Source organism: Hemibagrus wyckioides, linkage group LG23, assembly GCF_019097595.1.
Source record: "Hemibagrus wyckioides isolate EC202008001 linkage group LG23, SWU_Hwy_1.0, whole genome shotgun sequence".
NCBI classification, from domain to species: domain Eukaryota; kingdom Metazoa; phylum Chordata; class Actinopteri; order Siluriformes; family Bagridae; genus Hemibagrus; species Hemibagrus wyckioides.
Window position 1 is genome coordinate 17,345,697 of NC_080732.1, and position 25,124 is coordinate 17,370,820.

At 41.2% G+C, this 25,124-nt stretch overlaps 1 protein-coding gene across 1 annotated transcript in view; it reads left to right on the plus strand.

Moving 5' to 3' along the window:
• eif3ha (eukaryotic translation initiation factor 3, subunit H, a) overlaps positions 1-21,903 on the plus strand; it is a 31,763-nt gene extending 9,860 nt beyond the window's left edge. Inside the window, exons 3-8 of the mRNA XM_058377082.1 lie at positions 6,189-6,356; positions 12,582-12,681; positions 14,926-15,075; positions 16,960-17,080; positions 19,771-19,903; positions 20,467-21,903. Of these exons, the coding sequence (XP_058233065.1) occupies positions 6,189-6,356; positions 12,582-12,681; positions 14,926-15,075; positions 16,960-17,080; positions 19,771-19,903; positions 20,467-20,564 (770 nt within the window). The 3' untranslated portion in view covers positions 20,565-21,903. The remainder of the gene's footprint in view (positions 1-6,188; positions 6,357-12,581; positions 12,682-14,925; positions 15,076-16,959; positions 17,081-19,770; positions 19,904-20,466) is intronic.
• Positions 21,904-25,124: the final 3,221 nt, after the last annotated feature.

A 25,124-nucleotide genomic window follows, 5' to 3' on the forward strand; every position in this document is an offset into this window, starting at 1 on the left:
AATCTTAGTTAAGAGAAACCTGTGTGTGCCTGGCATCCGTTTTTTTTTTTTTTTTTTCTTTCAGTCAGCAGGGTTGTTAAATGCACTGCTGGGTTGATGCGGCGATTGCAGATTGAAAGAAACAGCAGAGTCAAATCAGATGACACAAAAAACAGTCGCAACATACAAGCACGTCCTCCTGCAGTCCCTGGAATATTTCCTTACAGACGCAGCTGCACTTTTTACCTTTTCTCCATTTCCCTTGCCTGCCTTCTTACAACCTGATGCCTCCTTACTGATATCTACATTACAATTACTGAATCCTCAATGAGGATGAGTCACATTATTCCTGGCAAAAGTCAGGGTCATGCAATTAACAATTAAACGCTCCCTTCCTTCATCTTGTTGCATGGCGGTAATTATTTTGAATTAACAGAGGTAAGCTGGAGGTCCGCTAGCAAGATTGTGGCTATGTGTGTGCATTAATGCTAATTGTGCTCCAAATTGTGATAATGGTTTATCTTGGATTAATTGCTCTTCCATAGTACAAGAGTTGTTGCTGATGATGGACCCTGTTGCTTGAGAAAAAGGGAACTAGCTTGGGTTTCTGTTTATTTCAAGTTGGGTAGTTAATGTTGACACTCCCGAAGCAACAACACAATATTTATTTAGAATTCTTATTAGCTAACCTAGCGTGCATGCCCATGATTTGATTGAAAAAACTCCAACTGCCAATCTTTGTCATAGTTGGAAGTTGCTCATGGTTTTTTAAGCGATATGAACCACTTTGTAGCTGTGTAACCATGGAAATTTGTTGATGTATGATTTATAGCCCATTTCCTTTAAATGCAAATGAAGCTCAAATCCTAGACTTGCCTCTTGTATTTTTTGCCCTTATGCTGTTTTATCACCGCTACAAATAAGCCAGTTTCATGGAATATGTGTAAGCCTCTGTAAAAAGTTGGAATTATTTGCACATTTTGGATATTGCAAAGCAAAATTTCACCTTTGTGGAAGATGCAAACTCATTCTGAAGTCCACTAGGTGAGGAACGAATGATTAGCTGCCTCCTGGGTTCTCCTCCCTGTTCTGACGAAAGAGCAGCAGATTTAATCCTTTGACCATCCACTCCAACATGCCACAACAGCCCCGAGGTTCTTCCAGGGCATAGCATGCTGTGTATGCCGAAGACCATCATCGCATGCAGTCTCACTCTGATACAACCTGTCATTTAACTCTGATCCCCTGTCATTTACTCAGAACTGTTATTTTATTCCTTGGTGTGATGACATCGCATGCCTGGCCTTCTCCTGTATTAAATTAGAGAATTGTTGTTTGCGAGCTCAGAGGGGTCCATGCATAATTTATCGTTCCTTTTATTCCGCTTCTCATGCCCAAGGTCGCATGTTGGTGGCCTTTCCGCTCGGATTGCTCTCCTGATAATAAGACCTGAATTGATGTTCAGATCCACCTAAATGAATATGGTTCTGCTCAGACAAAATCACACGGCCTGGCTCTGATGGGATCGTTTGATATTTATAGCTTTAGCAGGAATAGTCCGAGCAATGCCCAATCACAATGCCTGTGATTTAGTGGTACGGCTCATGTGGTTATTGTGTTGCCCTGATGTTGAGGTGGTTTGTATTTTATCACTGCTCTTCTGTAGGTTTTCTTCAGTTAGGCTTTTTTAGCAGTTTATTAAAAGATACACAGCTCTTTGTATTTTTCTGGATTAAACACAATAGACTAGAGATTAAGGGGTTATTTTGGTTGGGTTTAATTGGAAAGACTAACATCGTGTGTGCGCTAAATTGCAAGGCAGGATGTGTTGGGTTGAGGCAATAGCCACTTGAGGCATAAAATTACAAAAAAAGTCTGCCAGTCTTTGCTGGGATTATCAATATAGTGGACAAATTAATTACTTGGACTTTCAGCTCGGGCAAATTCTTCTTCTTCCGACATTTTTAAATTTGTCATTCCTTGATGGGCTAGTGACGTGCTCCGAGGTCATTGACCGCTCTGGCTGACGTTTTCCTTGCTAGCTTGCAGCTTCTTGCTTGCAGTGTTTGTGAAGTTATACTGGAAGTACAGAGCGTAGGAACTTTGTCTGTTCCTGATGTAACAACTTGCAAGTCCAACAACTGGTGACTATTTCTGTATGCGATGAACCTGATCGCCCCATAAAATAGCCGACTCACCTGACCTTACACGATTGCGGTGGATTAAAAAAGGTGCTCAATTATTGTCCCACTTGACACAGTGCTTATTATCCAGGACAAATGAATCACAGCTTCGGTGCTACTCTGGATAAAGAATTCTGTACCGTGTTCAGCAACAAATCAAAAGGCAGCACTTGTCCAAGTTGAATGATTTTTCTTTTTTTTTTGCCTCCTACTCGGAACCCAATGTATCATGAAATGAATGTATTTCCCAAGGTAGTCCTACACAGTCGCAGTAATTCGGGGTGGGTCAGGCCGCCCCTAGACCACTTGTCGTACACAAAAGCCTCAATGGAAAATTCTTCGGAGGTGGCGGCAGTAACGGATTACAATGGAGGTGCAATCTCAGCTGTGTGTTCTCACTCAGCTAAAATGATCAAATGAGACTCCTGCTTTGAATGAAGATCGAGGGAATAAATTTCCCCACTACAGGGAAGTTCACAATGTGTTTATTCAGTTCGGTGTGACTTTGCAATGGAGTCATACGGGAGCAAACCTCTTTAGACCAAAATCAAATAGCAGTACCAAACAACTCCATTTGACTCCCCAGTTAGTGTTTAGTCTTTGATTTCAGTGTCCTTTGAGTTGGTTCTAAGGGCATTTTTCATATTTACACATATTTGGATCTGTGGCTGTTTGTACTGACAGTTTGGTGAATCCTGTGTGTTTTTTCAGTGGTCCTGTGTTTCTTGTCCTAGATCTTACTTTCAGTGTGGTTCACATTCAAAATTGATACAGGAGGTAACATAGCAAGTTCAACCAATCACAGTACTTCTAGTATACCAGTCCAGATTGTTGATCGATCCACCAATCAACCAACCAATTTTGCTCGATTTTTCTTCACTTGGCCATTTTCAAGTCCATTACCTGGGCTGGGCCTGGAACATCATGATTGGTAGAACTTGTCCTTTTGATATATTTTACCCTTGCAAGAAAAATGATTGTGCTCTTCAAAACTGTCTAAAGCCATATTCTGTTTCTAAGAGAGTGCCAATACTGCATGGGCAAAAGTATTAGAACACCTGACCATCACAGCAATATGTGCTTGTTGTAATAAGCTCCACTCCTCTGAGGAGGCTCGCCACTAGATGTTGGAGTGTGGCTGTGGGGATTTGTGTCCATTCAGCTACAAGAGCATTATTGAGACGGGGCACTGATGTTGGCTGAGGAAGCTCAAGTTCCAGGACATTCTAAAGGTGTTCAGAATCAGGGCTCGTTGCAAGACACTCAAGTCCAGTCTAACTTTCACAAACCGTGTCTCCTTGGAGGTTGCTTGTGCACAGAGGCATTGTCATGCTGGAACCAGTTTGGTCTTCTTAGTTCCAGTAAAGGGAAATCATAACAAAGACATTCTATACTGTGACAACAATTTAGGGAAGAACCACACAAGGGTGTGATGGTCAGGCATCGGTGTACCATGGTTGTATAGTGTGTTAGGTGTGAAGAATGCTTGTCAGGTGAAAGTATAGAAACTCTAAAGCATATTAACAAACTAACAGTCTATTGCAAAGCACCTGAAAAGAAATTGATAACCATGCCTTCTCCAAACAAACCCAGAACAAGTCCAGGGTCCATTCAAAGCTCTAAATAATTCATCCCGAAATAGTAACCTCACAGATGATTAATGGAAGCTGGTGGATGTTATTCAAATGTGAGTTCACTACTTACTTCCCTGTAGTTTTTATTTTTTGGCCTTTTCTGGAGGATTGTTCTCCTAAAAGCTCATTAAACATAATCCCTTTAGGTGGGCATGATCTCAAGGTGCGATTGCTCATTACCGCGAATCTGCCTGCATTAAATTATGAAGGAGGTTCAGCAACAAGGCTATACACTTTAAATCCTGGTGACCCTTTCACCTTCATCGCTATAGAACTGAAGATTGTGGGCTGTCACGTTCAGCGTAAGAATTTTCAATTCTCTGATTGAACACGGGCATAAAGAATATGGAAGTGTTTTTGTTGCAACATTTTTGCCAATATAGCTTACTTAGGAAAGCAGATGGTAGTTTTTTTTTCCCTGTGCCTGTCAAAGCCGGGCAATTGGCATCACTTGTTCAGCTTCTACTGCATGACTTAAGTCTTCACTTCTCCACACATTCCACTCATGAAAAAGCAGCCAAGACTTTCATGATAAATTGCCTCTCTCTTCCTCATTCCTGTCCCTGCACTGCCAAGTCTTGGGTGATGGTGAGTTTAGCTGTCGGCCTCGGAGGCTGTGTGAGCGAGCAGGAAATCACCAAAGCAAAACCAGATTTGATAAAGTTCATCCGGTGCACCGTATTAATGGTTCAATACATCTGGCAAGATGGAAAGATTGAAAAAAGAACCCTTTCTCCCGTCATATTATTAGCATGATTATGCCAAACAGCGGCGTCTTGGCAAACGAAGATATCCAGCTGTCTGCATACACGCAATATGAGAAACCGTAAGAACGTTCAGATGTATCGGAATGATGAGGATTCAGAACTCGGTGTATTAATCCTGACGTCTTCGGCGCTGATCTGGTCTGGTTGTATATGACGGCAATACCAGTTCCGCGGTGACTGTGACAGCTGTGCGTTTTTACGTAGCGTTTTAATCTTTATGCTTTCATCCCCTCATGTGAGATATAATGCTGATGGGTTTCATCTGACACGCTCTCAATTTTAGCATCTTAGCCAAGCCTTAGGAACAGATGAGCCTACTTCAGCTTTCTGTAATATTGAAAAATCGTTTGTCGGTGAGATGCTGCTGTTTTGAACTGCCTATTTTCTCGGGGGTTGTTTGGTTTTGACTTGGACAGGGTTTCAGAATTGTCAGCATATCAAGATGCTTATTAAGGCTAATCCCTCGAGAATTAGTTTTTTCTATTTATCTAGGTTTTTTTTAACACACACACATATATATATATATATGCGTATAGAGACACTGAAGGAGTAGTGATCGTCGCTGCCTCCAGTGAGTGTATGTAGCTAGTTCAGTTATCTAGCTCTGCATGTTACATAAGACAAATGATTATTGTTATACTACAGAACACAAAAAAAACAAAACCTTGAACAGGCCACACCCATCAGCAAGAACCCGACAAATAACACGAGTGATTTGTCTCTTGCTAGCAGTGTTGTTTAAAGTCAGATTAACTCTAATCTTGACCCCGGCTTTAATTCGTCCTAGTTGCCCTTTCCTGTGCCACTAACATCATTCTTCCCCTCTCTCATCTGGTTTCCAATATCGGACCATTTTCTGTCCGCTGTCCATTTTGAGCTAATAGAAACAGGATGCACCAGGCGCCATCTATACGCTTGTGGAGTGTGATAAACATCCTGCAGGTCCTCATAGCTCTCGCCTCAGGCTCCTTTTCTTATTCCCCTTCATTATGGCTGCACATAAACTCCAGACACAGCCAATTAAGCAGGACTCTGATTACTGCTGAAAGATGCCTCTGTAACGGTGAGATTCTCCAACATCTCCGATCAGTGGGTGCCGGTCCAAATCAGATGCTCTTTTAGGAGGTGTGTTATTGGAACATGGATGGGTGGTTATTTATTTGGGGCTGGATTTGTTTACCGTCTTATTTCCGTTCTCTTGATTTGGACTGTTCTTTGCTCAGACATGTCCTCGTAACAGCTTGGCTTGGTCTCCGTCCTTCTGTTTGTATGCCCTCGCTACCTCCTCCTTGTCTGCCTTTTTCACATTTTCACCTTCTCAGTGTCCATACATCTTCAATCACGTTACGATGGGCGTTGTTATGACATTATAGAAGTTTTATTAATGATTCTGAAATTATTTATAGGTATTGATCCACATTTGCATGATTTGAGCAGTGACATTTGAGCTTTAAGTGGTGAGATTTGTCATTTAAAGATTGAAAGCCTTAACTGCACTCGATTAATGATGGCGCTCGTCTCATCCACCAGCATACGCTAGGCTTTTTGTTGTAAGATTCATCTAGGATTTTTCTTTCCATGAACTGATTTTCTTTTCTCTTTTATCTTGTCTTTCTCTCTCTCAGTTCAATACCAGATGGAGATGATGAGGAGTCTCCGTCACGTCAACATCGACCACCTCCACGTCGGCTGGTACCAGTCTACCTACTACGGCTCCTTCGTGAGCCGAGCTCTGCTGGACTCCCAGTTCAGCTATCAGCACGCTATTGAGGAGTCCGTGGTGCTTATTTACGGTAGGTCTTCACTGCAGAGGTAACATCTTTCCAGGGAGTGCGATTTATAGGTTGGGGTGCAAACAGAAACATTTCACACTTTCAGTTCTCATATTAACAACTTATGAGCTGGTGCCTTAAACAGATTAGAAAAAGACTTTGCAGGTTGAAGTTTGGTCAATACGACCTAGAGAAGGTGTTTTGATTTTTTCCTGCCTGCTGGATCCATTGTAAGAGGCCTGAATTCTTGCAATCCATCTGCCTAAGGTCCAGCTTAAATCGAGTTCTTTGGTAATTCATGGCACAATAATGTAAAATGAACAATGCATCAATTAATTTAGGAATTAATCTGAAATGTAAGAAATGTGAAGAGATCTGCTTCCGGATTATTATCAGTTTTTGCTAGACGTAGACGAGCAGGGTACCAGTCAACGACTCGCATCGAACAGATCCTCTCAACGTCCAGAACCACTTCAAGTCACAAGCTGATCTGAAAGTTGATCAGAAGACGACTTGGTTTTCCCTAAAAATCAGCACACTACGGTGAAAGCTGTGTTAAACACTTCAACTGCAAGTTCAACTGCGGTGTGTCTCATCACTGCTAACGTATCAGACCAACAGGTGATTTTATTAATGATGTCATTACATCAGACATGCTGCCACTTGCTTATTAGCTTTTGGCAAGTGGAAAACTCTACAAACGATGAAAAAGTCTTGAAAAGTGAAAATAGAGACAATTGCATTTAAGGATTTCACTCTGTCTGCGGCGCAGGAGCATCACGGATATATATTTTGTCAGCCGGGATCTGATTACAGACTGGATTGATGAGACCTGTGTCTGTTTCGCTCCGTCACATCAAAGCATGACGTTCATGAGCTAGGCTTTTTAAGCTGTTTTTAAGTGTTTAAACCGACAGCATGCAGAAAAAAAAAGAAAAACATTGTCATATGTTTATGGATAATAATAAAAATAAGATAAAGGCAGAAAAATAATTAATTAATGAATAAGAATAATTAATAGTTTCAGCCAATTTTTTTGGCTGACAGTGACATCTGATGGGTTTTCCCCAGACTCCACACAAACACCATTTTTGATCATGTGATTTTCTTTTAACATTTAAGCATTCATTTATTAATATTTAATCTTATTCCAAATTGCTTTAGGTTTCACACTTTCTTGAACCTGGAGTTCATTATGTAGGAGCAGTGTGTTCAGGCCTTCAGGGACTTTTGGTCCCGTTTTGTTAATCTCTCAGTCTTTTACAGAGAGCAGGGCGCGGTGTGAGTGATGCAGTTAATCACAACACAGTTAAAATGCATCAATAATGCAGCCTGTTATATTAAAGAACCGAATAAACAAGCCTTTCAGCATCCAGTGCGAAAGAAGCCAAGGAGCGATTTTTAGCACGCTGTTGGGGTCGTTTCACGCGCATCGGGTTTGACGGGTTTATTTTGTCGCAGAGAGGCTTTTAAAAACAGACTCTGAGCAAAAAGCCTATCTTGGATGAGTGGCAAAGCTGATGAGGACTTTGAAAACGTGTCGAGTCTTCTGACAAGCCTGACAACGAAATTAATTCAGCACAACTCAATTATTGAAGCTGTTGGTGAGCTGCTCTTTGTGCCACCCCGTGGCAATCGCTATAACCCTTGTGTCTCTTCTCAAGCAGGAGGAAAGCCTTTGCTGATTGACCTTTACTTCACATACTCAAGATTGGATTGTCAATCATGAATTAAGCTCTCTCTCTCTGTGTGTGTGTGTGTGTGTGTGGGTGGGTGTGTGGGTTTGAGAAAGATGTTTGCTTCAGTTTTCCCTTTTCGACCCACCCACTTCACATGCCAATTTTACACCACGGCACTGTCAGATTCTCAAATCCCATTGGTCAGAAGCAGCTCAGATGCTCGTGCTGCCTGGGTTTAAAATCACAATCGTTTTTGTTTGAATACGTTATTGTTTCTAATTCACCGGGAATTGTATCGCACATAACACGCCACGTAATCCGAGAGTAAATAATAAACGGATTGGAGGTGTGGATGGTGTTTAATTTAAGAACAAGTGGTCTATAAAGAGACGTTAACGTTTATAGAAGGAGTCTCCAGTTTTAGCGCTTTGTAAGCTTTCCACAATGTGTCTTGTTTCCATTGTGTATCAATGCATGCATCATTATGACATACAAATCACTGTATATGTCATTATGATATTTCTTTCTATAAATAAAACCTCATAGAATATATAAAGCTCTGGAAAAAAATAAGAGACCACTGCAAAATAATCAGTTTCTTATGCTTTTTTCTTCCAGGTGCATGTATTGGTCAGATGAACAGTTATTATTATTTTATTATATTTCTGCTAAATTCAAAATATAACTATTGTTATTTAGTGTATATTTAAAGGAAATGACAACACATCAAAATAACCCAAGATCATGCAGTATTTGCAGAGCTTTAATAACTCAAATAAAACAAAATGCAAATAAATTGTAAGCAAATTGTGTTAATGCTTTGGCTAAATAACATTAAGAAATCAGTATTTGGTGGAATAACCCCGATTTTGCATGCGTTTTGGCTCCATGCTCTCCACCAGTTTCTCACATTGCTGTTGGGGAACTTTATACCACTCTTTTTGCAAAAAAGCAAACAACTCAGCTTTGCTTCATGGTTTGTGACCATCCATCTTCCTCTTGATGACATTCCAGAGGTTTTCAGTAGGGTTCACATCTGGAGATTGGGCAGTGGTCTCATTTTTTTTACAGAGCTGGGTGTATGTATATATATATATATATATATATATAATATATATATATATATAGATATATATATACACTATATTGCCAAAAGTATTCGCTCACCCATCCAAATAATCAGAATCAGGTGTTCCAATCACTTCCATGGCCACAGGTGTATAAAATCAAGCACCTAGGCATGCAGACTGTTTTTACAAACATTTGTGAAAGAATGGGTCGCTCTCAGGAGCTCAGTGAATTCCAGTGTGGAACTGTGATAGGATGCCACCTGTGCAACAAATCCAGTCGTGAAATTTCCTCGCTCCTAAATATTCCACAGTCAACCGTCAGCTGTATTATAAGAACGTGGAAGTGTTTGGGAACGACAGCAACTCAGCCACGAAGTGGTAGGCCACGTAAACTGACGGAGCGGGGTCAGCGGATGCTGAGGCGCATAGTGCGAAGAGGTCGCCAACTTTCTGCAGAGTCAATCGCTACAGACCTCCAAACTTCATGTGGCCTTCAGATTAGCTCAAGAACAGTGTGCAGAGAGCTTCATGGAATGGGTTTCCATGGCCGAGCAGCTGCATCCAAGCCATACATCACCAAGTGCAATGCAAAGCATCGGATGCAGTGGTGTAAAGCACGCCGCCACTGGACTCTAGAGCAGTGGAGACGCGTTCTCTGGAGTGACGAATCGCGCTTCTCCATCTGGCAATCTGATGGACGAGTCTGGGTTTGGCGGTTGCCAGGAGAACGGTACTTGTCTGACTGCATTGTGCCAAGTGTAAAGTTTGGTGGAGGGGGGATTATGGTGTGGGGTTGTTTTTCAGGAGCTGGGCTTGGCCCCTTAGTTCCAGTGAAAGGAACTCTGAATGCTTCAGCATACCAAGACATTTTGGACAATTCCATGCTCCCAACTTTGTGGGAACAGTTTGGAGCTGGCCCCTTCCTCTTCCAACATGACTGTGCACCAGTGACCAAAGCAAAGTCCATAAAGAGCCAGGCCTTCTCGTCCAACATCAGTGTGGGACTTCACAAATGCGCTTCTGGAAGAATGGTCAAAAATTCCCATAAACACACTCCTAAACCTTGTGGACAGCCTTCCCAGAAGAGTTGAAGCTGTTATAGCTGCAAAGGGTGGACCCTTTCATATTGGTCATTTCATATTCATATTGAACCCTATGGATTAGGAATGGGATGTCACTTAAGTTCATATGCAAGTCAAGGCAGGTGAGCGAATACTTTTGGCAATATAGTATATGTATATATATATATATATATATATATATATATATATATATATATATATATATATATATATATATATACAGGGGTTGGACAGTGAAACTGAGACGCCTGGTTTTAGACCACAATAATTCATTAGTATGGTGTAGGGCCTCCTTTTGCGGCCAATACAGCATCAGTTCGTCTTGGGAATGACAGATACAAGTCCTGCACAGTGGCCAGAGGGATTTTGAGCCATTCTTCTTGCAGAATAGTGGCCAGGTCACTACGTGATGCTGGTGGGGGAAAACGTTTCCTGACTCGCTCCTCCAAAACACCCCAAAGTGGCTCAATAATATTTAGATCTGGTGACTGTGCAGGCCATGGGAGATGTTCAACTTCACTTTCATGTTCATCAAACCACTCTGTCAGCAGTCTTGCTGTGTGTATTGGTGCATTATCATCCTGATACACGGCACCGCCTTCAGGATACAATGTTGAACCATTGGGTGCACATGGTCCTCCAGAATGGTTTGGTAGTCCTTGGCAGTGACGCGCCCATCTAGCACAAGTATTGGGCCTAGGGAATGCCATGATATTGCAGCCCAAACCATCACTGATCCACCCCCATGCTTCACTCTGGGCATGCAACAGTCTGGGTGGTACGCTTCTTTGGGGCTTCTCCACACCATAACTCTCCCGGATGTGGGAAAGACAGCGAAGGTGGACTCATCAGAGAACAATACATGTTTCACATTGTCCACAGCCCGAGATTTTCGCTGCTGGCACCATTGAAACCGACGTTTGGCATTGGCACGAGTGACCAAAGGTTTGGCTATAGCAGCCTGGCCATGTACATTGACCCTGTGGAGCTCCCGACGGACAGTTTTGGTGGAAACAGGAGAGTTGAGGTGCACATTTAATTCTGCAGTGAGTTGGGCAGCTGTGGTTTTATGTGTTTTTTGGATACAATCCGGGTTAGCACCCGGACATCCCTTTCAGGCAGCTTCCTCTTGCGTCCACAGTTACTCCTGTTGGATGTGGTTCGTCCTTCATGGTGTTATGCTGACATTACCCTGGATACCATGGCTCTTGATACATCACAAAGACTTGCTGTCTTAGTCACAGTTGCGCCAGCGAGACGTGCACCAACAATTTGTCCTTTTGAACTCTGATATGTCACCAATAATGTTGTGTGCATTGCAATATTTTAAGCAAAACTGTGCTATTACTCTGCTAATTAAACCTTCACACTCTGCTCTTACTGGTGGAATGTGCAATCAATGAAGATTGGCCACCAGGCTGGTCAAATTTAGCCATGAAACCTCCAACACTAAATTGGCCAGTGTTTCAGATTCACTGTCCAACCCCTGTATGTGTATATATATATATATATATATATATATATATAGTGAAACCTCAGCGAATGCCCTTCCAGATGAATTTTCGCCTTAAGATTTGAAATATTATATATATTATATAATCTATAATATTATATATTTGTATTTACGAGCGATACCAGCGTTACCATACGAGCGACTCGAACCAAAGTCAGTGAAAGCTGTTTTGAAAGAGTCAACCCATGATACCAACGTTGCCTTCAGCATGCAAGCTAGATTTTTTTGAGAGTTTTTTTGTTGACAGATTGATGGCGTGGGGATTTATACCGAAAATGGCTGAAGAAATCTAAAAGTGAATGGCTGTTTGTGTCTGTTATATATGCTGAAATTCTGGGTTTCATATTCATAATGTTAACTGTAACCATAAGCAAATAAAAGTACCCTAATATTACTGTCTGTGTGACAAGAGAATTCAAACACTTCATGATTTATAGTAAAGTAATCGCCTTCTAGGCGCTTCATCGCACCATCCCGTTGCTCAGAGTGTTTTTTTTTCCATTTCTATGAACTATGAAGTCAGCGAGCAGCTATTCAGGTGTTCTGGTTTCCAGGAGAGTTCATAACCAGGGATCAGGAACAAGGCAGCGTGTGATATGTTTTTCTTTATTTTTTTATAGCAAGCCGTTTTTATTGATTTCAGGAAGAGAAACCTGTGATTACAGTGAGAGTCAGAGTAAATGTCTGATAGCAGAGAGTGTTCTGAAACTGGTTTTGAAAGACTGTTGTGATTTACTTCGCTGACTCGCAGACAGCCACATGGTTGTTTACTACAGTTTGCTCGCCTGGTTCGCAGACGTGTTAAGAGCCCTGGGTTAAGAGTTAGAGAGTGGTTTAATGGCTACTGTTGTAGAAAGGAAAGCACGGGGCTTTACTTTGTAGTGTCTTCTTTTTTTTTGTAGATCCCATCAAGACGGCGCAAGGCTCGCTGTCCCTCAAAGCCTACAGGTTAACACCTAAACTGATGGAGATCTGTAAAGAGAAAGACTTTTCTCCGGAAGGGTGGGTATCGTACACACACACACACACACACACATTAAGACAAGATTTCGTGTAAAAGTGACTTTATTTAAAGAGTAAATTGCATGCTCAGAGTTTTCGTTTCCACTGTGTTATCTGAAATGTATGCTTTGAAGACAGCTTTAAGCTCTGCCCACTTGTTATAAATATGTCATTTATCCTCAAAAAGCTTATTTTCTACCAATTAATGCTTCATTATGACATACATCAGTGCATGGGTTATGATGTCTGTTAATGTATGTCATTACGACATATGTATTAATGCATGTGTTATTATGATATCTAGTAATGCAGGTGTCATTATGACATATGTATCAATGCATGCATCATTATTATATATTAATCACTGCATGCATTATGATATCTATCGGTGTATGTGTCATTATGACTTATGTTTCAATGTATGCGTCATTATGACGTACGTATCAGTGTATGCGTCATTACGACGTACGTATCAGTGTGTGTGTCATTATGACATGTATAAGAAGGTGTCAGGACATACATATCAATGTATGCATCATTATGATATACTAATCAATGCATGCATTATGATGTCTATCAGTGTATGAGTCATGATGACGTACATATCAATGCGTGTGTCATTATGACCTGTATAAGACGGTGTCATTATGACATACATATCAGTGTATCATTATGATATACTTATCAATGCATGCATTATGATATCTATCAGTGTATGCATCCTTATGACATATTTATCAATTTATGCATCATTATGACATATGCATCAATGCATGTATCATTATGACAAACGTATCAGTGTATGTGTCATTATAACGTATATATCAATTCATGTGTCATTAGGACATGTATAAGGTGTCATTATGACATACGGATCAATGTATGCATCATTATGACATGTATAAGGTGTCATTATGACATGCGTATTAATGTATGCCTCATTATGACATGTATAAGGTGTCATGACAGACTTATTAATGTATGCGTCATTATAAAGTACACATCAATGCATGTGTCATTGTGACATGTATAAGGTAACATTATTGTCTGTTTTGAGACATTGTTGAACGTGTTATACAAATAAATTGAATTATAACATACATATTAACGTATGCATCATTATGGTGTACATATCAAGGCATGTGTCATTATGATATACTTTTCAATGCATGCATTATGATATCTATCAGTGTGTGCGTCATTATGACACACATACCAATGCATGCGTCATTATGACACACATACCAGTGCATGCGTCATTATGACACATATCAATGTATTTGTTATTATGATATAAGTATCAATATATGCGTGATTTTAATAAGCACATTAACATTTAATCTTGCATTTATGCAAAAAATGGCATCAAATATTTTTTATATCGATGCGCGGTTCTGTTTTCTACTAGATCTCTTTTGCTCTATCAACAGCAATTTGTTTTGCTTTTATTATGTATGCAAATTTATGCATACATTTAATAAGAAGCCCGATTTGCATACGTCAGTGTGAAGTTTAAAAAATAAATAAATAAATAAATAAATAAATAAATAAATAACTCCTCATGAGAACATCAGCAGTCACCAGGCAGATGTTCACAGTGATATTCATTGTTTTAAACCGTCTTGCCATTTTCGATCAGATAAATAATGAAAGGTTAGGATTATTCACGACCTATTTTTTGGGAATTTGTCTTACTTTATAGGCAAAGTGAAAAGGCGTCCGTTTTACCCCCTGCGGTTTCGGTCATCAGAAAGGAAGTTTTAAAAAAATAAAAAATAATGGCGTTTCGAGCCGACTGTGCCGGATTAGTCATCAATCTCGGCCACACAGTTCACGCCTTTTCCCTGGCCTTGCTGGCAGACGGTGATTGCTTTTTAAATTGCGCAAGAGTATTAGGATGAAATAACAGCGAAGGAGTGACAGCTAGAAATCCGAAATCAGCAGCAAGAAGGACGGAAACTTTTTCAGCTTCAAGCAGCAGCCTGACAGAATGAGCTGCTGCTACAAAGTTCTCTCACATTAATATTAAAGCCACTTGGACTCTTTCAGACTTTTTTCTTTCCCCTGACCTTGATCTCGAGTGCCCTTTGCCTAATGCAAGCTCTAGTATCTGCCAGTGCGAGTTTGCTGATTTGGAGGATATAATATAAGCTCGGAATGCAAATGAAATTCCATTACATAATCAAGATAAACACAGGGTTTCGGTTCGCTCTCGGTCCAGTTCAAACTTTTGACCCTTTTCAGGCTGAAGAAAGCGAACATCGGCTACGAGCACATGTTCGAAGAAGTGCCGATCTCCATCAAGAACTCTCACCTGATGAACGTGCTGATGTGGGATTTGGAGGACAAGAGCACCCTGGCTGACAAACACGAACTACTCAGTTTATCCAGCAGGTCAGAGTTAACAATGAAATTAACCTTTATGAAAATGAGGTGATTTTTTTTTAGCTGCACTTTTAATAATGCATGTTGTCACAAATCCAGAGATCGCTAATGAACACGTCACTGAAAAAAAATCAGACTGTGCTCCTTGGATAGTGAGATTATACAGTAACGGTAATGTGTAGAAGAATAAAAACAGTACTATGTGTGTTAGAAGTAGTCCTGAGATGAGCGCAGGACAGTGTTTATTAGTACAGCAGCAGCTTTTAGAATCTGTAGTATCCAGGTTAAATTATACACAAATGCCAACTCTGAAGCTTATTTGAGGTGAATTTACCCAAGCACCTCCAGGGCTGCGGGGTTCGATTCCAGGCTCCGCCCTGTGTGTGTAGAGGTACTCTGGCTCCTTTCCCCAGTCCAAAGACATGTTATGTTGTAGGCAGATTGGCATCTCTAAATTGTCTGTAGTGTGTGAAGAGCTGTGTGTGATTGTGATTGTGTGTGATTATGTCTCCAGAATGTCCCTTGCAGTACAGTACAGTAAATGGATGGAGGGAAGAATGGATGGAGGGAGGTAGTGGTGGCTCAAATTGTTAAGGCTCTGGGTCGTTGACCGGAAGATCGGGGGTTCAAGCCCCAGCACCACCAAGTTGCCACTGTTGGGCCCTTGAGCAAGGCCCTTAACCCTCTCTGCTCCAGGGGCACTGTATCATGGCTGACCCTGTGCTCTGACACCAACCTCCAAGGATGGGATATGCGATGAAAGAATTTCACTGTGCTGTAATTTATATGTGACAAATAAAGGCTATTTATATTTATTTTTATTTTTAGGTAGGGATGGATGGGTGGAGAGAGGGATGGATGGAGGGATGGATGGAGGGAGGGTTGAAGGTGTTGGATGGAGGGAGGGATGAAGGGGATGGATGGATGGATGGATGGAGAAACAAACACAACATTGATTAGAACATTACATCATACTTTTTAATCAGGTTTAATACATACGTGGAATGTCTATGAAACATTATAGCAGCTCTATATCGCTTAAACAGTCGTTCCTTCACCATCCTCCATCATTTTTTCACTTTGTTTAAAACCCCTTAAATAATAATGAAATATTTTTTTTTTTATCTTATCAACCTCAGCAGAGGCTGCCGAGGGATCTGTAGCTTACAGCTGCCGTAATGTAAATGATAAAAGGGACAAACGTCTTTCCTGCTACATGAAACATAACTTCATTAAACATAACTATAAACGGTTGCTATGGCAACAGTAATTTTGCTTCATCACACATTGCAGAAACAAAAAGTAAAAAGCACAGAGTTAGAATAGAGCAGCTTTTTTTCCCTCAGATAAGTTTAAGTTCATTAGGAATTCAAAGCATTTGAAGACGTGGTGTGTGTGTGTCTGTGTGTGTGTGTCTGTGTGTGTGTCTGTGTGTGTGTGTGTGTGTGTGGGTAATAGGCTTTCACGCAGAATTTCACCACCTCTCTATTAGCCAGATAATGATAATGTATTCGGAGTGTAATTTCACTCTCGAGGTGTACAGCGATGCCCTTTTGTTGTCTGGGTAAATGCCAAATGTGGAGCGTGTGGGTGAAAACACTAAGCCTGAACACGTATGAATGTTCTGGTGTTTTGTAGAAGTGAGAACGTGCAGCATGTGAGGGCGAAAATACGTGAGAAAAGCACAGGAAGAAAGCGAGGCTGATGAATTGATAGACGAGAAACTCTGCGAAGGTCCGGTCGGATATCGAGCGCTCGGAGTTGATTGCGTCTCCTCGGGCTTTAGATTGGCGAAGCGTTCGTCGCGCATCGCGTGTTATTCCTGAACGCTCAGTCAAGCGTGTCTCAGACTCCATTCATTTAGTTTAATTGGGTGTCGATCTGCATCCTCAGCAACCATCTGGAGAAGAGTCTACAGCTGCTGATGGATCGCGTCGACGACATGAGCCAAGAAATCGTCAAGTACAACACCTACTGCCGCAACCTGAGCAAGCAGCAGCAGCAGAAACACCAGGTAGTCTCTCTCTCTCTCTCTCTTTTTCTTTCTCTCTCCCCCCTCTCTCTTTTTCTTTTTCTCTCTGTCTGTCTGTCTCTCTCTCTCTCTCTCTACCCCTTTCTCCCTTTCTTTTCCTCTGTCTATCTCTCACTCTCCCTCTCTCTCTCTTTTTCTTTTTCTCTCTCTCTCTACCTCTTTCTCCCTTTCTTTCTCTGTCTGTCTCTCTCTTTTTCTTTCTCTCTCCCTCTCTGTCTCTCTGTCTGTCTCTCTCTCTCTCTCTCTCTCTCCCTTTCTCTACTCTCTCTCTGTCTCTCTCTCTCCCTTTCTCTACTTCTCTCTCTGTCTCTCTCTCTCTCTCCCTCCCTATCTCCCTTTCTCTACTTCTCTCTCTCTGTCTCTCTCTCTCCCTCCCTCTCTCCCTTTCTCTACTTCTCTCTCACTCTCTCTCTCTCTCTCTACTTCTCTCTCTCTCTCTCTCTCTCTCTCTCTCTCTCTCTCTCTCTCTCCCTTTCTCTACTCTCTCTCTGTCTCTCTCTCTCCCTTTCTCTACTTCTCTCTCTGTCTCTCTCTCCCTCCCTCTCTCTACTTCTCTCTCTGTCTCTCTCTTTCCCTCCCTCTCTCCCTTTCTCTACTTCTCTCTCTCTCTCTCCCTCCCTCCCTCTCTCCTTTATTTCAGCACTTTTTCCCCTACACCTCAATGCTCTTAGCGTGGCTGTATATCTGAGTTAATTAGAAACACTTTAGTAATGATATAAATAACTTGCTGTAAGAGTTTTCATGTCTCTTGATGTCTTTTCGTCTGAACCGCTCTCTGGAAACCGTCACCTCTGTGAGAACTTAACAAATCCAGTCTGCAATTTCCCATCATTCGACAGATTGCTGTGTCATTTTAGTTATTCCTCGGCTTCATCTCTACTGCGAGGATAAATATAAAACACGACGAGGCGTCCGGTTCAAACGGATGGACGTCATAAACAGTGTTATAAATCCATTATTAACGAGAAAGAACAGAATAAAGACAAAGGTGTAAATAAGCTAGGAAGGAGATTTTTTTACCGTCACGCTCACATTTTTAAAACTGTCGTCTGTCATCTTTACATTGTTTACATCTTCATCGTTTGGAAAGGAACAGGAAGCTGAAGAAAGATTCCCAAACAAAATCACGTGTGGCTCAGAGACTGCTGTATCGAATCGTACCGTAACAGAGACAGTGGCATCATCTGTTGCTTCGGGAACTGAAATCGTATCATTTTATTATATAAACCTCTGGAATTTTGTATTTATGAAAAACAAATAATTATTTTCCGCTTATTTTTAGGTCATGTTATCACTTATAGCACCTAAATATTTCTTTCTTTCTTTTAATCACAACAAATTCAAATTTGTTATAAATTAAAGAACATGTATTAGAATATATTGCACATTTTATTCAAATTATTCAATATATAAATATATAAATATAAGTAAAGCAATTTAGTTCCTGCCTTGTCTTCAGTATAAACCTGGTGCCATGGATGATTAAATAAATGAATGAATGAATAAATAAATAATAAATAAATTATAAATAATAATAATTAATTTATAATAAATTTATTAGTACTATTTTTATTATTATTATTATTATTATTATTATTATTATTATTATTATTATTATTATTTTTGTTGCTATAAAATCTATGGATTTATTAATATTTGTAAGCAGGACACCAGCCCTTCCTGTGCCTATGCCGAGAGTCACAGTTGTATTCAACAAGCAGTAGCGAGGCCTTTATATCAAACACCCTGAGATCTTTAGTAATTACCCCACACATCACTCACTCCCTCCGTCCCCCCCATGCACCGTACACACATCATCCGTCAGCGTTTACTGTCATACGCCGTTAATCATGTCCCCTAATTTGAAAGGAAATGACCGATATCCTCGGCGCTGATGTAAATCACACAAACAGAAGCTGGGAATATAATCGACTTTTCCAACACCTGGGTTGTTTATGACATTAAGATCGGCCGGATCGGAATCGACCCCGCGCTCGATGAAGAAAAGTGAGGAAGACTTAAATGAACTTTGACAATTTCTCAGTAAGTATTAAGCTCAGAGACGTACCTCGTAATCGTGTCCAGTCTGAATGCAGGGGTAAAAATTCTCTTCCTGTTTTCTCTCTCTGTTAATGATTTAGTCCTGCTTTCCTCTTTCTTTCAGAATCCCACAGATTTCAGAACATCGTTTTTGAAAATGTTTTTGTAATCCAGCGTCATTCACAATTAATCAACTCTCCCCCCCCCCTCTCCCTCCCTCCCTTTCCCTGCCCTCCCTCTCTTTCTTTCTCTTTCAATTTCCTTCTCTCTCTCCCTTTCCCTCACTCTTTCCTTTTCCCCCACTTTCCCTCTCTCATTCTCTCTCTCTCTTTCTCTCCCTCCCTCCCTCTCTCTCTCTTCCCCCACTCTCTTTTGCTCATTCTCCCTCTTTCTATACTCTGTCCCCTACTCTCTTTATCTTTCTTTATTCTCTCTTTCCCTCTACCTCTCTCTCATCTTCTCCCTCCATTCCCCCATCTCTCTCTCTCTCTCTCTCTCTCTTTTTATTCTCTATTTATTCTTTCTTTATACTCTGTCCCCCTCACTGTCTTTATCTTTTTTATTCTCTTTTTATTCTCTCTTTATTCTCTCTCTCTCTCTCTCTTTCTCTCTCATTCTCTCTCTTTCTGTAGTACTTGCAGAGGCGACAGCAGGAGAACGCTCAGCGACAGAGTCGAGGAGAACCGCCGTTGCCTGAGGAGGACATCAACAAGATGTTCAAACCCCCGCCGCCTCCTCCGCGCATGGACACACTCCTCATCGCAGGTGCCTGAAGGGGCAATCGCAGCCATTCACAACCAATTACCCTCCCTTTTATTCTCTTATAGTCATTGATTTCCTCATCTGTACAGCTGCAGGGGTGAGAGAGGCGGGGGAAGAGCTTCCAGTTCAAAATGGACAAAATTCCACACAGGCAGATATGGAAGTGTCCGATAGATTTATAGATTATAAAGCCAAACATTTCATGCTTAAATCCTGGGTTAAACCCGGGCTGGGATCGGTGCAGGAAATTGCTTATCTCTGCGTCCAAAACTCATGTATTATCCGTGTGGAGTATTGACTGCTGTACTTTGTGTAGGTTTAATTAAACGTTATTAAAGTTATTTATCTGATTGCGATCAAAACGATCAGAACAGAAACCCCAATCTCGAAGAAATCCCTCCATCTCGAATCCACGTTATTTCTTACAGCTTTTCCGGTTAAGTCGTAATTTAAAGCCCTCTAATTAAGTTGTCTTCTTAAAGACCTCCTCATCCTGCTCATTTGCATATGCTGTCTTGCTCATTTGCATCTCATTTACATATGCATGTTCACTTTCTCCTCTCAAGGACAAATCAACAACTACTGTCAGAACGTGAAGGAGTTCACCTCGCAGAACCTCGGCAAGCTCTTCATGGCAGAGGCGCTACAAGAACACAGCAGCTGAAGAGCAGAACCGGAGGAACGACTGATCGGAAACAATCACGGGGATCGAGTGTACACTGCCAAACATTTTACATCGCTAGCTATCCCAAGTGCAAATTAGATCCATATCATCATGAACATTGAAAGAAACTGTATCTAAGTGGACGCTAATAAAATGTGTGCATCTCACTGCTGGGCTTCGGTCTGGTTTGTTTTTGCATAATGGAGACTCTCGGATGTAAGAGTCTGTCTCGATTTCTCTGTGGTGGTGTTCTTCTCTTTCATCACTGTGTTGCAGTCGTGGTGTGCTGAAATGCAGCGCTGTCCAAATTTAACCCCAAGCCTCTCAGAACAAAGCTTGTGTGTCTACGTGTCATCATATCACGTGGCTGATTGGACGTTGTATGAACAAAGCCATGAGCAAAATTATTGGAACCCTTCATAAACAAAAGGAACTCTTAATGCTTCAGCTTCATACCAAGATTTTTGGACAATTTCATGCTCCCAACTTTGTGAGAGCAGTTTGGGGATGACCCCTTCCTGTTCCAACATGACTGCACACCAGTGCACAAAGCAAGGTCCATAAAGACATGGATGAGTGAGTTTGGTGTGGAGGAACTTGACTGACCTGCACAGAGTCCTGACCTCAACCCCATAGCACACCTTTGGGATGAATTAGAGCGGAGACTGTGACCTTCTCGTCCAACATCAGTGTATGACCTCACAAATGCACTTCTAGAGGAATGATCAAAAATTCCCATAAACACACTCCTAAACCTTCTGGAAAGCCTTCCCAGAAGAGTTGAAGCTGTTATAGCTGCAAAGGGCGGGACAACGCCATTTTACATTCATGTGGTGTTTTTTTTGTGTTGAACTCTTTGTTGTTGTATGTTTATGTAGCACCAGGTCCTGGAGAAACATTGTTTCATTTCACTCTGTACTGCGTCAGCTATATGTGGTTGAAATGACAATAAAGCTTCCTGAATCTTGAATCTTGAATCTTGAATGGGCATTTAAAGGCAGATGTCCCAGTTTTGGCCTGACTCAGAGTCTCTGCTCTAATTCATCTCAAAGGTGTTCTATCAGGTTGAGGTGCAGGCCAGTCAAGTCGAAGTTTGGTGTGGTTGGTCAAACCACACCAAACTCGCTCATCCATGTCTTTATGGGACCATCCCCCAAACTGTTCCCACAAAGTTGGGAGCATGGAATTGTCCAAAATGTCTTGGTATGAAGCTGAATCATTAAGAGTTCCTTTCACTGGAACTAAGGGGCCGAGCCCAACCCCTGAAAAACAACACCTGAATTCAATGATTTACTGTTTTGTGTTTTTTTTATGTGTTTTTACAAATATTGATACTTCTGCATTATATATTAAATTAAATTGTCCTTGATGCTAGTTAATAGTTTTTGAAATTTGACAGTATCTGGATGTGCATCCGTAAAATTTCTGTAAAATTTCCAAAAATTTAAGTTATTTTATTTAATTAATTAACTAGTTATATAACCACTTATTTAATTAAATTAATTTAAATTTGCTTTAGGCATATCTGTACTTTGCCACCTGTTCTTGAGAGAAAATACTGTTATTTAGAAAAGGTCTAATTATTAAAATTAGTAGTCTGTAATAAAAAAAAGTCATTTCTATAATTATTTGGGGGGAAAATTCTGTATCCAGTGAACTCTACAGCATTACTTGTGCAGCACTGAGCCAGTTCTTCTTAATGAACCTGTCAGATCAGCTTTAATCACAAACAATTACGTCCTCCGTCTTTGTCAGACGACATTGCTCTGATTGCTTGTGCTGTTTTACAGCCTTTTCCTGGCGGCTGGTGTTGCAGTAACTGCAGCTCTCACTTTAAATGTCATCTCCTGTACTGAATGAAAACTCAGGCTTTTGCCTCATCTCACAGGAAAGCAGAACTAATTACGCTTACATGGCCAGATGCTTAATACTCTAACACAATGCAAGGAAGACTTTTCTTATAGATTATTGGGCAGCTCAAGGCGGACTGGATGTTTTAATGCTGCCATATGGTCCGGGGCAGTAAAATGAATATTATGTTTTGGGGTGGAGATATCCTCGACACGGCATCTGGTCCCCTAACCTCCTGTAGAGTTCAATTCCAGCACCTTCATCTTGTATCTCTGAAGCTGTACATTAGTTGGGGCAGATGTGTGAAATATGGAGTGTTGTTAGATTTTAATTTTTATGGAAGCATTGTTTCAGGAGGAGCTACAATATTTTGGTTTAAATATTTTCTTGGTGATCCCCATCATTCAGTGGTTTTGAATGCTGTGTTTTTCTTAAGAAGAAGAAGATGCCACAGTCCCTGGCTCCAGGTTCCTCCAGTCTTCAGGTTCCTCTTGGCCCCAGGTTCCTCCATTCTCCAGGTTCCTCCAGTCTTCAGGTTCCTCTTGGCTCCAGGATCCTCTTGGCTGTAGGTTCCACCAGTCTCCAGGTTCCTCTTGGCTCCAGGTCCCTCTTGGCTCCAGGTTCCTCCAGTCTCCAAGCTCCTCTTGGCTCCAGGTTCCTCCAGTTTCCAGGTACCTCTTGGCTGCAGGTTCTTCTTGGCTCCAGGTTTCTATTGGCTCCAGGTTCCTCTTGGCTCCAGGTTTCTCCAGTCTCCAAGCTCTTCTTCGCTCCAGGTTCCTCCAGTCTCTAAATTCCTCTTGGCTCCAGGTTCCTCCAGACTGCAAGCTCTTCTTAGGTCCAGGTTCCTCCAGTCTCCAAATTTCCACTTGGTTTCTCCAGACTTACTGTGTCAGCTTTCACCTGATCTCCTAAGAATGTTCTCCATGTGACTTTCCTCCAGGTTCTCCAGTTTCTTCTCACCTCCCAAAAAACAGGTAGGTGTTTTGGCTGTTTGAAAAATTAGCCGAAGGTGTGAATGTGTGTGCATGCTGCCCTGCAATGCACTGGGATCCCATCCAGGGTATATTCCTGCTTTTTATTCATTGGTTCTGGAATAAGCTTCAGATCTACCACCATCCTGACCAGCATAAAGCATATACTGGTTAATAAGTGACCTTGTCCATTATGTCATGTGATCAATCATAAATTTTTTTCTTTTTATGTAATCGCTTGTTTATCTGCACTATACGTTCATGATCACAGTGGTATCGAACTGACCAGTTGAACTGTTTCAGAAGAGAAATGGAAGGTGGTGAAATAAACACCAAATATTTCAGCATTTCCATCTCTCAACTGCTATCCGTGTGGAATTTCATGTTCCATGTCGGCATGGGGTTCCTTCCACTCATCTACAGAAGTCTGATTTAAAAGTAATGGCACTTGTCTTAGCAGTGGTGTTGAGATTGGGTTGTCAATGAGCGAACATCCTACATCTTAATAAAGCCTTTGTAACGTACTACTCCTCAGCTACATTTCCATAGCAACAGCAGATTCTACAGCAGATGTGTGAAGGTAAAGTACATCCCTACCTCGCTGTAAATCCTTAAAATCGAAAACAATATCCACTCGAGTAAAGGTGTGGGTGAACATGGGGATGGCTGGAGGTGGAAGCTGATTATATAAAGGTTATGTAAAGCACACAGACCTTCATTCTGTTCTCTTTTACATTTCATCAACGAAGAGATGCTTTCTTCTAATTCGCTTCCTAATTACATAACCAAGATCACCAGGTTTTTCTCACCCACATATTTCTAAAGCTCAGGATCTGAGAATCAACATGCTGCATAAATCCTCCTTGGAGATTTATCGCAATTGCCTGCCTTCACAACGTCTCTGTTTACGACTGGTTGGAACAGGTATTTGTGTCCTGCCAAGATGTGGAAGACAATTTATGAAAGGATACACCCCCAAAGTGCGCTTGGGAATAAAATATAAAGGCCTCTGGCACGGACCAGCCCAAGCTGCTTAGACAGTTCTGTAAAGTGGGCGGGGATTAGTGATTAGACAAACTGCTAGCACTTAACAAAAATGATACCAATGGATTACTGCACATTATTGTACTGCACTCTATATTATACATTATAAAAATGCTCTAGCATATTCAATTCCATTCTATTCCATTTTATTTGGAAAGAGCTTTTAACAATGGTCACAAAGCAGCTTTACAGGAAGCTATAAATTCAGGGTATTAACTAGACATTTTCCATTTAAATTTATCCCTGAAGAGCAAGCCAGAGGGGACTGTAGAGAGGGAAACCTCCCTGAGACGATATGAGAAGGAATCCTTGAGAGGAACAAAGACCTAAAAGGAAACCCAAGTCCTCCTCAAAGCATGGGGTTAAAATTGAGCAATCAAGTTGATATCTGGATTCTGACTGGTCAGGAATATATTGATTACATTTACATTTCTGCCATATGGGGCTCATGGTGACTCAAGTTAAGGCTCTGGGTTGTTGATCGCCCAGCACCACCAAGCTCCACTGCAGTGCAATTAAGCAAGGCCCCCTACTCCAAGGGCGCTGTATCATAGCTGCCCCTGTACTCTGACCCCAACTTCCTTAGCTAGGATATGCAAAGAATACCTCTGTGCTGTAATGTATGTGTGGCGATAATAAAATGAATTTGGCAGATGCCCTTATCCAGACCCACTTACATTTTTATCTCAGGGGC